Source organism: Sorex araneus, chromosome 10, assembly GCF_027595985.1.
Source record: "Sorex araneus isolate mSorAra2 chromosome 10, mSorAra2.pri, whole genome shotgun sequence".
In the NCBI taxonomy this organism is placed as follows: Eukaryota; Metazoa; Chordata; class Mammalia; order Eulipotyphla; family Soricidae; genus Sorex; species Sorex araneus.
Window position 1 is genome coordinate 4,046,896 of NC_073311.1, and position 14,830 is coordinate 4,061,725.

General features: G+C 45.3%; 1 protein-coding gene across 4 annotated transcripts in view; it reads right to left on the reverse strand.

Annotated features, from left to right (window-relative positions):
• Nucleotides 1–14,830, reverse strand: part of RORA (RAR related orphan receptor A) — a 745,063-nt gene that overhangs the window by 13,934 nt on the left and 716,299 nt on the right. For all 4 annotated transcript variants that reach the window (XM_055118527.1, XM_055118528.1, XM_055118529.1 and 1 more), the window contains 4 exons: nucleotides 12,845–12,986; nucleotides 9,122–9,517; nucleotides 3,129–3,250; nucleotides 568–700 (listed from right to left, as the gene is read on the reverse strand). In XM_055118527.1, the coding sequence (XP_054974502.1) occupies nucleotides 568–700; nucleotides 3,129–3,250; nucleotides 9,122–9,517; nucleotides 12,845–12,986 (793 nt within the window). The remainder of the gene's footprint in view (nucleotides 1–567; nucleotides 701–3,128; nucleotides 3,251–9,121; nucleotides 9,518–12,844; nucleotides 12,987–14,830) is intronic.

The following is a 14,830-nucleotide window of genomic DNA, read 5'->3' on the forward strand; positions in this document are numbered from 1 at the left end:
AGCTGCATGCAAGGCAAACACCCTACTTCCTGTACTGATCCAAATGGCCCAATTGTTGTTTATTTTGAAAGTGCCTTCTTTTTGTAAAAGGGCAGATGGTGGTTTTAGCAATTCTCAGCTATACCCACTCTCCATCCGAAAATGTTTGGAGCACATTTAATGATTGCTGTGGAAGCTAAGGCCAAGGAAAACATTCATTTCTATTTATTATATGAAAATCAAACAACTAATGTTTAAGTTCTATAACCTTCTTCCTGACAACTTCTCATTGCGTTGGGGGCCCTGGAGGATAGAATAAAACAAAGATGAGGACAAGACTTGGGGATGCAGATTGAGTTTTTCCAACCAATGTTTTTACCTGGAGGAGATGCAATGGAGGGGAAGTTTTTCCTGCAAAATGCTCAAAAACTGTTCCAAAGAACTCAGTTTCTGCTAAGAGAAACCTGAGCTCTTCTCATTGGCGATAGATTAACCACTTAGGACACGTTCCTTAGCAAGCATTTCTTTAACAAGCAGATAAAAAGCAGGTCAGAAAGTGAACTCGAGACTCACTGGTGAAGCACATACCTGCTTTGAGAAGCACAATTTGATCATTTTGACACAGCTCCATGAACCCATCAATGCGCTTGGCGAATTCTACCACGTACTGTATCGCTTCCGTGATCTTGATGGAACACAGCTGCCACATCACCTCCCGCTGCTGTGTCAGGGAAAGCACACAAACTGTCACAGTGACCCATAGTTTTGGCACAACTGCCCCAATATTCCTGCCTGGAAAAATCCAACTTTAGAAGTGGATTCAGAAAGGCTGGCAGATTTTTCTTTTCCCTTTTTTTGAGGGGGGGGCGAGAGGTTTGTATGGTGGTGGGGTAGAAGGGGCTTACTGAACACCCGACGGTGCTCAGGACTTACTTCAGGCTCTGCACCCAGGATCACTCCTGGTGAGCTTGGGGGACCATACAGGGTGCTGTGGGTCAAACCCGGGTCAGCCTCGTGCAAGGTACCTGCTATACTATTGTTCCATGGTGGTGGGTTTTAAATTGATCTAAAATTACTTAGATCACAACTCTGGCTTCCATGTCCTTCTCCAGTTCCAGTGCCTTATTGGAGGCAAAGGGAGAGGATGGATGCTCTGAGCCGATGTGTAGCGTCAGATGAAATGCTGCCTCTGCTTTGACTCTAGGCCACACAACTGAATCAAGGCGGGGGGATCTTCCCTTAAGCAGTGACTTTTGCCTGTGGAAGTTCAGCATGCTTTACTGGGGGAAGGGAAGAAAAGGTAACCAATGACATCTGCTGCGGTGAGTTGGGTGCTTGGGACATCCGTGTCTTGTTTTGTTTTCCCAAGAACAGGTCCCTGTTTTCTGTAAATGGATGCAGATGCTCAGAGGGTTCTAGCTTCTCAGGACCAGGGCAGGGGGTTAACCCTGCCACTCACAGTGGCCTCTCACAGGCCCTGCTCCCAGTGGCCTCTCCTTCTCACAGCTTTTGAGCTTCAGCTTCTCCTACAAAAGTAACGGAGCTACCTGCTGCCACCAGGGCAAATAAAGGCATAGATTGCTATTCCAGAACCTGCCCTAGTTTATGATTTTGAATTCTGAGATTGTTCCACTGCAGTTTAGTTAGAGGGTAACAGACCAGGTGGGATGCTCACCCACTCCAGCAATCTTGGCTTCGAATGAGGAACCAAGAGTCTTGGTCTAGTCTGATGACTTCTCTCCCTCGCTAGAGACCAACACAGACCAATGGATATCTGTTTCCTCATGTGTAAAGTCAAATTTTGTTTCAGCACCACACCTGGTGGCACTCATGGATCATTCCTGGTTGGGTTTAGCAGACTATATAAGCTGCTAATGGTAGAACAAACTGCCTTGCCTGCTGTACTATCTCTCCAGCCCAGAAGGATTAGCTTTAATGATCTCTATGGCCTTCCTAAACCGGAATATCTATGATCAAATAGAAGTTATAGTTTTTTCTTTCATTAAAAGAAGAATGGATACTTGTTACCCTTCTCCAGCCCTTCACCTTCTCACCCAGGCCACTCTTTGTTCCCTGTTTCTTGGGAAAATCCAAGTTAGCAGTGTTATTTGTCAGCTTCTCGTTCTGGGTTGTGCCTGAAGTTGTGATTCCATCTTCCAAACTGATCTGGATACACACCCTCCAAACTCTTTTTTAGCCTCTGCAGAAAGCACATGCTGGCATCTCAATAAGGGGACAAAGCTCCAAGTGCATGAACAGTTGGGAAGAAAAGATTGTTTTGGGACAAGGGTGGGGTGGGCTTGCTCAAGGGACCCTAGGGTCCCTCCTAGTAATTATCAGTCACTGGGTCAAAAGTCCTATGCCAGGGCCCCATGAGGCATTGCTATTAGGTTCTGTATTGTTGGAATTATACAAGGACCCAGTGGTGATAGGGAATTTGGGGGGATAGGGGTTGGGAGTTTTAGAAAAGGCAACGAAACCACATTTGGTGGATCTGGAAGCCTCCAGGGCTGCAATCCATGAAGCCAGGGGATCCGGTGGTGACTAGGGATTGAACTAGGATTGGCTGCATGCAAGAAAAGTGCCATAAGGGGCTGAAGTGATAGCACAGTGGGTAGGGAGTTTGCCTTACACGCAGCCAACCTGGGTTTGATTCCCAGCATTCCAATATGTTCCCCTGAGCACCACCAGGAGTAATTCCTGAGTGCAAAGCCAAGAGTGGTAACCCCTGTGCATCACTGGGTGTGACCCAAAAAGAAAAAAAACAACATAGTGCCATACCTCTTGTACAATCTCTGACCTCTGGGAGACAGATTTTTTTTAACCAGAAATTTGTTTTCTGGTGACAGACCAGTGAAGACTGGTTGTTCTCTTTGTTCTCTTGATTAAATGTTCTACTCTCTTCCCCCACACTGCCTCAATCCTCCATAAAACTTCCTGTAAGAGGAGGCCAGAGTGATAGTACAGCAGGTAGGACACTTGCTTTGGTTACAGCTGATTTGGGGCAGATCTCCACCATCCCTTATGGGCCCCCAAGTGCTACCAGGAGTAGTTCCTGAATAAAGAATAGGAGTAACCCCTGAGCATGCTGGGTGTGGCCCCCAGAAGCAAAACAAAACAAAAAAAAACTTTTCCCCCTTTATGTTTACCTTGTTTTGATAGTTCTCAATCTCCTCCTGAAGGAAAGTCTGCCACGTGATCTGCTGGAGCTCTTCTCTCAAGTACTGGCAAGTCTCCAGGTGTGATTTAGAGATATTCTGTGCAAGGTGTTCTAAAGAGAAAACAGGAAATCATGGTCATAAAAAGTCAGGTCTGGAAAATTGGTTAGTCACTGATTTTAAAAGTAGTGAGTGTAAAAGAACATGTGGAATAAGTCTTTATTTCTATACCTTTAATTAAGCAGTTTGGAATGAGTCTACAGGTGCAAAACATGACTTTTACAATAAGGACTAGTTAAAAAGACTATCCTGACTAACCTTCACCTTGTTCTGTGCCAACCCGAATGACCTAGACTGGATCTGTGCCTTTGCATAAAGGCTGGGAATGAAAAAATATTGACCTCAATAGCTATGGAAAATGATTGACATAGCTTCTGTCTGGCATTTTTAGAAAGGTACATTTTTCATTACACTGCCATAAGGAGGATTACTCTGGAAAAGTTAAGAAATGATACCCTTTTCTGATGAGAACTCTTGTTTTATTTTTTCCACAAATAGAAGAACAAGCATGGTTGAAAGTCTGTGTTTAAGAGCTTAACTCTGGAATACTAGTGCATGGGTCTGAAAATCAGGACTACTACTTACTAGCTAGTGCTCTTGGATGAGTTATTTAAACTCTCTGTATTGATTTTTTAATTTCCTCACATGTAAAGTGAGTAAAACAGTATTCCAAAAGTCTTCTCTGAGAATTCGATGACTTTAGCATTTAGAATAAATTGAGAATGGGGAGGATCCCAGACAGCTTATGTAAACATTTGTCATATTATGTATGAGAGTATATGGCATGTATAAGAGTTGGAATCCTGAGATAGATGTCAACTAAAGAAACAGATGCCAAAGATGTTTCTCTAGGAACTTAGAATCTGGAGCCTAGACATGCTAAAAGAATGATTCAGCATACCAGGCAATTACGCATGTCACTGAATTAGAGCAGAAGAACAAGAATAACAGATCATTGTCAGAAAAGGGCAAAACGGGTGTTATCTTAGGGGAAGGGGCAGAAGGATGCTTTTTGGCAAAAGTCAAGCATGTGGAGCTGGATTCCAAAAGATGGGTAGGTATTGGCAGGCAGGGGGAAAGTGGTGTGGGCAGATGGCTAGTTCCCCTTTTGAGGGATTGTTGGTGAAGAGGAGCAAGATGACCTTTGAGAAAGAGAGAGACGTGACAGTGAGAGCATCAAAGTAGAAGTCTGAGCAGGTCAAAGTCCACTCCTGAAAGGTGACTGAGAATCTGGACTGGAACCCTCTAGAGGGTGATGCCGCACAGCACACTGTCTCTGGAGGGAGAAAAGGAGTAAACTTTGTGGTTGGCTGCTTGGAGGAGAGAGGCAGGAGGGCCTACAAAAGGGCCACATTGAGGAGGGAGCAACTAAGCCAGGAGCTTATTTGGAATACTTGCCCTAGAAGGGAGGACAGTGAGGAGTAAACTGGCAAGACGGAGGGAGGGGGCAGAACAGAGGACCCCATCCCCAAATGATTCTCCTACAAGAGAGGCTAGGAAAGTCATTTCAAACGATCCTGTTGTTGGGGCTGGAGAGATGATAGCACAACAGGGAGGGCGTTTGCCTTGCACACGGCCGACCCGGGTTTGACTCCCAGCATCCCATATGGTCCCCTGAGCACCGCCAGGAGTAATTTCTGAGTACAAAACTAGGAATGATGCCTGTGCATCGCTGGGTGTGACCCAATAAAGAAAAAAAAAAGATCTTGTTATTGAGACAGACAGATAATACAGCAGGTAGGGTTCTTGCCCTGCACGTGGGTCACCTAAATTGGATCCTTAGCATTCCATATGGTCCCCCGAACACCACCAGGGGTAAATCCTGAAAATCCTGAGCACAGAGCCAGAAGTAACCTCTGAGCATTACCAGGTATGGCCCCCCAAACACTATAATTAAATAAAATAATAAAAGAATCATATTGAATGCAAACTGTCAACATGAATAAGCATGGCTATCTGGTGATTTGTTATTGCTTTGTCAAGAAGAATCAGGATAGTCTGTATGAAAACAGTCAGGTACACCTACAGGAAGCTTGAGAGACTAGGCTCTCAGAGGCATGCAACACACTGGAACGAGTCTACTTGGCAACAGACACATGGAAACAGATGTAGTAAATACCAGAAGCAAACAAACAAAGAAACACAGAAGACAAGGAAACAGAGAACCTGAAAGGAGCCAGAACTCCTGTCTTTATAGGATCGATGATGCTTATGGAGAGATGAGGAAAGAGAAATAACATCTCAGAGACAAGCAGCTACCTGTGTGCGTAGGAAATGACAGGTAAGGAAAGTGATGACGAAGTGTTCATCTCTGGGGGGATCCTCTGAGGAGGCGGGAGGGGCTCGGAGCATTTCTCTTTTGATCATGCTTCTCTTTAGTAATGTGGTAAGAACCCATGTCATGTCCCCCTCTCCATGGTCCCCACTGTCTCACCATGTCCTGCCAGGTGTGAAGGCATGTGCAAGTAGAACGGGAGGCCGAGGCCCCAAGGAACGGTAGAGGCAAGCTACATGCTTGCCACTGCTGACTGCGGCTCTGAGCCCAGCCCCAGGGGTCTGGAAGCATAAGACCTGAGACACTACTATTTTTAAGTCTCTGTTTAAGTCAAGGACACATGATCTGGCTGAAGAGAACTTAAGTAGTATGGGAGTTCTGCAGTCAAGATCTCCAGACTGCAGTCGGGAAGTTCTGAGTTCTACATGAACTAACCACAGAGTTTCCCAGTGGAGGGGAACATTATATATCATCTGGTCCAAACTCTCCTTAGTTTAATAGTGATGATATACATGATAATAATTAGAAACAATATAGTACTTACTACATCATTTCCTAGAGCGCCTCCTGGTGGGGTGTTGCTGGAATGACCAGTGGGGAGCTACAGTGGTCTTAGATGTCACTGGTGGTGGGACAAGGGCTGCACTTTCAGTTTCTTCCCTTAAAAAAGGTGAACTTCTAGAGGGGTGCTGAGGAATTTTTTTTCTGAATAGGAGCCAGTACCAATAGGTCAAATCGGTTGATAGCGCTTATAGAGGTTTTCTAGAATAGGAAACCTCTATTCTAGACTCACAAGTGTGCATGTGTGTGTGTGTTTTATATTTTACAGACAGGGAGACCGTTTGCCACAGAGTTCACATGACTTATACTGTTATTCTGGCTGCTATAGCCGATGGCAAATGAGGATCAGAATCCACATAGACTGGCTCACTGTGCTTAGTCCAATCTGCCAGTTTGTATCTGCTGAGCACAATAAAATCCATGCAGTTAGAGTTGTCATTTTCTTTTTTATTCTCCATGAACATAGACTATTCCTCTGGAATGTAAGAGCCAGGTAATAAAAAATATCAAAAGCAAAACTGGCTTGATTTGTTTTCAGTCTGAGGATGAAATCTAGCCTAACATGCAGCCAGGGCTCTGAGTTTGAGAGAAAGAGAGCAGGACTTCAACCCTCAGAGAGACTCAGCAGCTTCAGAGAATTGGCAGAATGTGGGCAGCAATTCTGGGCCTGCTGTATGGGCTCTGGAATCAACCTGTACATGTTAATGTAACAGAATAAATAGTTCTTATTTAGTGTGGGGAGGAATCCTAAATTTTATTCATCCCGGGAAACACTATAATGCATGTGAAAATCCCTAACTTAGGAGAACATGGAGATAGTATGAGAAAATAAGTGCATAAATAGAGGGCAAATTTAGTGTGAAGAAAGAAGAGGAAATTCATCTGTAGGGCAGTGAGGAAGGGGTCAGCATGGTTTTTCCAGCCCACTCAGGCATTAGTGCACATGGAGCGAAGTGCCATGTTTAAGGGTAATACTTTGGCTCAGCTCTGCAGATTCATTTCAGGGTTTAGAACATTGAACAGGCAACTGGGACAGATCCACCAGTATTTTTGATGTGGTGGAGACAAGATTAAATCGAGACAGGTCATTTTCATGAGACCATATCAGTTTTCAATCAAATCCTTATTCATTTCTGGAAATTTCACTTTCATGACTGTCCTGCTTAAGCCTCCACCAAGCAAGACTTCGGGACAAAAATGGAAGGGTTTTGTTCTAGTTCAAGAAAAAAAAAAATCAAACACACCTCTGCTCAGCTTGGCTTCTAGTTCAGAGGTTTTTCTGTTAATCAAAAGAGCGGCAGTGTACCTTTAATGCTGCTCAGTGGTTAAAGACTAAACTTAAAATGTCCCTGCTCCTGAGGATTTAAATTTAGACCCATAAAGAGGTGCTTGTGTGAAAAAACGTAAGGTGCACTCAATCTGTTCTATTTGGAGAAATATTTTACCAGAAATATAAATTTCACTTAAAGCCCTGTGCTGGGGGACAGAGGTGGAGGAGTTATCTAAAGACCACAACCATTATTTCTGTGAACTGAGACTTTTCTGTGCTCAAGTCAGATCCTGCAGATTCTTTCCCTCTGAAGTCTTCGCCTCTCTTCATATTAAGCGAGTCATCTCCACAGCCACTAATTGAAATATCCCAAGAGATTATAACCTTGTGTGAGGAATCCTTGGGAGGGCCAGATCAAAGGCAAAAACTGCAAAGGTTCTTATCAAAGTTTCCCTAATAATAGTGCTGTACTTAAAAATCGATTAAATATAATAGAGGGGATTAACACAACATCCTGCAAATAGAAAGATTCCCCATTTTCAGCGCTATCAACAATTCTAGGTCATGTTGCTCTGGAAGCAGCAGGACCAGAGCTCTCAGGAAATAAGGCTTTCTTCTTGGCATGAGGATCTTCCCTGGCATCTCTCTGTTTTGTCAACAATATTCATCGCTAATACATTTTGGTATGTAAAGAAGCCAATTTTCCTTTAAGAAGCATTCGGTCTTTAAGATTTCAGGGTGGTGATACTCAGTATACAGGGGTTGGACAGCTGATTTAACAGGGAGAAGTGAAGAGTGAGAGAGGGGAGTGGGAGAGGTAAGGGGAGACATTGGGGGTGGGAGTGGGGGCGGGGTTGGAGAGAAAGGGGGTGAGAGAGAAAGGGGAGGTGGAAGGGGGCAGGAGAGAGACGGGGTGGGAGAGATAGAGGGGGGCAGGAGAGAGAGGGGCTGGGAGAGAGATTGAGGGGGTGGTGGGAGAGAGAGTGCTGCCCTAGAGATGTTTTATGAGATCAGGAAATTGTGTCCTTCAAAAGTCCAGCCCCCCCACCACAAGAACTGAAAATCTGAAATTTCAGGTGTTTACTTAGGTTTAAATTTTAACAAGGGACAAAATGTTTCTTTTCTTCCTTTCTTGTTCCCTTTTTGTTTGGGAGCCACACCCAGCAGTGCTAAGGGCTTATTCCTGGTTCTGCACTCAGTCCTGGTGGTACTGGGGCAACCATCTCCTGGGGAATCATCTAGGGATGACGAGGGATCCCTAGGAATTCATCTAGGGGTCATTACAAGTCATGCTGGGGGAGCCATCCTGGTCATGCTGGAACTCTAACCTGGGTTGGCCACATGCACAGCAAGTGCCTTACCTGCTGTATTATTTCTTGACTTCAGGGATAAACAAATTTTTTTGCTTTTTTTGGACCATGCCGGACAGTGCTCAGGGGTTACTCCTGGCTCTGCACTCAGGAATCACCACTAGCAGGCTCAGGGGACCATAGAGAAGCGCTGGGGGATTTGAATCAGCCATGTGCAAGGCAAATACTCTACCTGCTGTACTATGGCTTCAAGAGCCTAACATTTTTTTATAGTTCTGCATGGGAACCAACAAGACATTCTTGTATGGGCTGTCATCCTTGTGCATAAAACCAGACTGGAATACAAAGGAGCAAAAATGGGGGTGGTTTTATGAGCTCACACTGGCCTAGGCAGGAGGGATGTAAGGGGTCCACATGGCAGGTGATTGTCCTGCTAGGCCCCTCCCCAGAAGCTCTAGGTCAAAGCCACGCTCATTCCACCTCAGGCAAGAGGCGCCCAAAGCATTACCTAGCTCTGCCATGGACACCGTTGGGGAGGTCTCTCCGTTAGTGAAGGAGCAGTAGGGGAAGAAGCCTGATGCGGGCGTGTAGTCGCAGATGGGTTCCGGTTTGATCCCGTTGATGTCCAGACCTGACTGGTCCGGGGAGGGCTGTATGTCCAGGTAGAAGCTGCTGACGGCAGAGTCGGCCTTGCTGCCCTCCGGGGTGTGCCCGTCGATGTAGGTGCTCAGCTCGTCATGCAGCTCCGTGAGCCCATTGGCCGAGATGCTGTAGGTGGGCGTCAGTGGCTCTGCCTCTCCTGGCTGCTGCGGGTGGTCTCGCTGCTGCTGCTGCAGCCGGTGCTTCTGCACCTCTGCGTACAGGCTGTCTCTCTGCTTTTTGGACATCCGGCCGAACTTCACAGCTGCGGAGAGAGGCCAGAACACGCATGGACAACGCTTTTCCTCAGGAACCTCGCGGAGACAGGCAGCTTGGCAACTCACAGTCTTGTCAAGGGCCACCTCCCCACTCTCTCCCAACTCACACAGAACACAGGCAACTACGTTCTCTACACTCACAGCACACACAGAGAGTTCCCCCCTCACACACACACTCTCACATATTCCCACCCAATCCCCACTCTCACACAGAACATACTCCCGCACTCTCACGAACACCTCAGAGAATACCCCTCCCCAGAACACAGCCCTACTCTCAAACACATTTCCACCCACACCCTCCCAATCTCTCCCACAGCCTCTACATACTCTCACACAGAACATACTTCCCACAAGCTCACACCCCCACAAAACACCCCTCACACTCTCACCCCCCACAGAACACCCAAACATTCTCACTTCCACAGAACACCCCACACATTCTCACATCCCCCACAGAATACCCACACATTCTCACTCCCACAGAACACCCTTCACACTCTCATCCCCATAGAACACCCACACATTCTCACTCCCATAGAACACCCCACACATTCTCACATCCCCACAGAACACCCACACATTCTCATTCCCACAGAACATCCCACACATTCTCACTCCCATAGAACACCCCACACATTCTCACATCCCCCACAGAACACCCACACATTCTTACCCCCACAGAACACCCACACGTTCTCACCCCCACAGAAAATCCCACCTATTCTCACACCTCACAGAACACCCTTCACATACTCATACCCCCAGAGAACACTCCACACTTTCTCATCCCTCACAGAACACCCCATACTTTTTCATCCCCCATAGCACACTCCACACATTCTCATCCACCATGGAACACCCCATACATTCTCACCCCCACAGAACACCTCACACATTCTCACCCCCCACAGAACACCCCTCACATTCTCACCCCCACAGAACACCCCTCACATTTTCACACCCTCCCCAATACCCCTCACATTCTCACCCCCACAGAATACCCCTCACATTCTCACATCCCCCCCTAGAACACTCAACACTTTCTCACCCCCACAGAAAACCCCTCACATTCTTACATCCCCCACAGAACACTGTACACTTTCTCACCTCCACAGAACACCCCACACATTCTCACCCTACAGAACACCCACACATTCTCATCCACCATGGAACACCCCATACATTCTCACCCCCACAGAAAACACCACACATTCTCATACCTTCACAGAGACACTCCACACATTCTCACCCCCACAGAACACCTCACACTTTCTCACCACCCATGGGACACCCCACATAGTCTCACCTGCCCACAGAACACACAAACTGCACATATAAAAGATACCCTACATCCCACACACACACATACTCATGCACACCCTCAACAAAAAATACCTTCTATACCCTACACAGAAAAAACACAAACACCATACTTCACACTCCATAAAGCTTCACACAGCACCCACTTTTTTTTAAATCTCTTTGGTGAGTCTTTCTCAACCTTTTTCCAGCCATGGTCACCTATGGTTTCCTTCCTGTGGTCCGCCTGTACTACCAGCAGCCCCCCAGTCTCATTTCGTGAGCCTCTACTTAAGTGTTTTCACCTCTATCGTGGAGTTCCCCTAGCTGCCATATGGTGTCCAGTTGGAAAACACAGCTCTGGGTTCTATGAATGATATTTGTCCAACTCTGAGTCTGAATTTTGGTTTTTCTATTTATTTGCTGGTTTGGAAACTATACCTGATGGTGCTCAGGACTTACTCCTGGTTTGGCATTCAGTAATCGCTCCTGGTGAGTGACTGAACCTGAGTTGCATGCAATGCAAGCACCTTACCCACTGTTCCACCTCTCTGGTCCCTGAATTGTGTTTTAAACATTTACCTCAATGTTAAGAATAATTATACATTCTGTAAGTTAAATGGAGCTATCAACTCATAGGACCAGAGAAAGTTCAATAGATTGAGCCCAGGTTTTACTTGCAAGAGGCCCAAGTTTAATCTCTGGTACCACATGGTCCCCTGAGCACTGCTAGGAGCATCCCCTGAGCATGGAGCTAGGAGTAGCCCCTAGCACTGCCCAGTGTGGTCCTCAAACAAGTATCGGCTCTCAAGGAATTGAACATACAATGTGTCATTTTAACTTTCAAGTTCATAAGTAATATATATATATATACATATATATATAAAACTGCTGGTTTCATGGAAATGGTCTATGAAAAAGGAAATGTGCAGAAAAGCATATCAAGATATTTTAGGAAGATCTGGCATAGGCTCTGTGGTTTGCATCTTTTGATACCAAAAGGCTGATTTTTGGAGAAATAGCATGAAGATTAAGTTGCTTCTCTTATGTGTGGCACCACGTATGGTTCTTAAGCCCCACCGGAGCCATCACTGAGCACCAGCGGGTGTGACCCAATCCTCTCCACACAAAAACAAACAAACAAAACAAGAATGAAAAAAAACTGGCCTTTGCTTTGACATATTCTAAGAGACCCCCTTTGCCCACTGTTGAAGGAAGCTGTAACTCAGGCTTTGGTAGGTCTGCAGGCCCAAGAACACGTAATTTATGGGGAAGGCAGGCTGTCAAGTGCTGCGCAGCATTACAGAGTATTTTTCACAGGCTGGAGCTCCATCAGAAGAGATGTTCTCTTCAAAGTTTCTCTTAATAGAGCCTTCCAGCCAGGATATTTGGGAAAGTCCTTAGAAAAAAGCACCCACTGTACTTTCTGCCCCGTTTCCATGTATAAGAATAGACTTCTTAAAACCTGGTGTTGATTATTCAGGGCTCTTAAGATAGTTTTCCAGGAAGATCTCATAATGTTTCACCACTGAATGGTAGATGGCCTCTATATCTTAAAATAAGTTTCTTTTAATAAAAAGAATATTCATCATAGAGCCAGACCTTGCACTATTTTCACATTCCACATGTACAAATATTTGACTTTGGCATGTGGTTCAAAACACCTAATTAGCATTTTAAAAAAGCAAATTCATCTCAACTACCCATAAGCTTCTTGGTATAACAAAGGTACCAAGTAGCCCGAGTTCCATAATGCTGGAGTTCCAGGAATCGACTTGTCCTCCAAGGCCCCTGACAAATGCTGCCTTAGAGGACAAGTCAATTCAATCATTTTACCTACAGTCATGTCTGAGCGTCAACTAGAGGTTACCTGGCTCCACGTTACCCCGCCAGCGTGGCAGGTGACTTGCTGAGGTCCAGACATCTACTAGAGGAAGTATAGGCTGCAAAGGCAGATGGGACAGATCTGGGGGACGTTCACAAAACCCCACCAGCCCGGCTTGCATGCTCACCATCCCGAGACATCCCCACGGCAAGGCATTTCTGTAACCGACAGTGCTGACAACGGTTCCGGCTGGTTCGATCAATCAAACAGTTCTTCTGACGAGGACAGGAGTAGGTGGCATTGCTTTGCTGACTTCTTCTGAAAAAGCCCTGCAATTTGGTCATAAAATATAAAACAGGTTAGTGTCTGAGTGAGTGGTAGGCTACTAAAGGCAGTATACTAAGCAATGAGTAGCATTAATATTTAATGGGGAATTAAACTGGTAGCAGAATCGTCCAGGAGACCATTAATGAAATTAAAGTCACTTCTTTTTCCTTGAGTCAAATGGATCCCCAGAGTCTAATCCTCTGTCCCTGACACAGGCAAAACCTTCTTGAACTCCCACAGAAGTTTGCCCATAGCCACAACACAGGATCAGGCCCTGCTGTGATCTCTGGTGATCAAAAGCAACATCCGTGATGGGACAGCACAAATGGACTTGACTTTAACCCCTAACTCCAAAATCTTTCTAGTGAAATGAATACAAAGCCCCCCTCTAGAATGCCCCAAGACAAGGGAAGAGGCAGCCTCGCCTGGACAGGTAGCAGTCCGAGCACTGCTGACGATCTCTGATTCCTCACTTGAACCCACCACTCCTCAGGCCTTCTGCGCACTCCAGGTTCGAATGTGTGATCCCAAGAAGTTGAAGGACACTAGTATGGATGATCTTGACAGAGTAATCAGATTGGGAACCCTTTGGTAATTGATCACATGTGTTCTGCATCAGAGCCTTTAAGTTTCTTTGTGTTTGTTTTGTTTGGGGGTCACACCCTGGGTACCCAGTACACCTGGCCTGGCTCTGTGCTTAGAGATCACTTCTGCTGGGGGGGACCATAATGGATGCTGAGGGTCCAATGCAGGTCAGCTGCGTGAGAGACAAGCATCCTCCCTGCTGTACTATTGCTCTGGCCTGTGGGCCCTTAAATTTTACAAACCCAATCTGATGTCCTATTAGTTCTCCTTATTTACAAAATGAGTACTCATTTTGGAAATAAGATGGTGTACAAAGATGCATAGGATCTATGGATTGCAATGATTTTTTCATTCTTTTATGCATCCACTTATTTAATTTTGCTAACTTTGGGGCTTGTATTTTACTAGCCCGTTAACTCACAATATTTATTCTTTTCTTAAAGCTGCAAGTTTTTTTTAGTTACATTTTACCAGCAATGTACAAGTTTTGCTATATAGCATTTTCATTATCATTTGGTACAAAACATTCTCCGGTGTTTTAAAAATGATTTCGTCTTTAATCCTATGCTGCTTAGAAACACATTTCTTATTTGCTAGCAATGGGATATTTTGGGTTATCATCTTATTAGTGGCCTATGTCTCTGTGCTTCTGCAAGCTAGTGATATGCTCAGGAGAGAAAGAAGGTAACAGGCATTTCCGTGAAATGAAGTCCAAAAGAGTATTTTGTGTCTTTAGGTCTTTCATGGCAATGCAAATGACCGCAGTGAAGAGAACAAGGAGGTGAGACAAAATTCCTGAAGAACTGAAATGCTGGGCAAAGTGACAAGGGCCCTCTCCCATACAAAGATTCTTCCTGGGAGCATGATTTACAAAATTATTATGGTTGAGTTTTCGACATCTATAATGCTCTAGCACCAATCCACCACCAGTGATCAACTATCAACTTCCTTCCACCAGCAAGCAACACATTTTAAAGAGCAGTCAGAAGGGTACAAAGGTTTATCTGCAAGCCTGTTCATCACAGACATGGCTGTAGCCTCAACAGTTTTAGAAAATTCCTAGAACTCAGGACTCGTGACCCGGAAGTCCTCTTGGCTATCCACCTGCTGGAACATTACTTTAGAAATGCAGTTATTGATGGGGAAAGGTGATACAGGTGTGACTGGTTGTCCATTAAGAAAGCAGCCAAAGAACTAAAGAGACCAGTTATTTGCAGATGGGGCAAAACTGTCACTCTTGAAAGAACATGGAAAAATGATG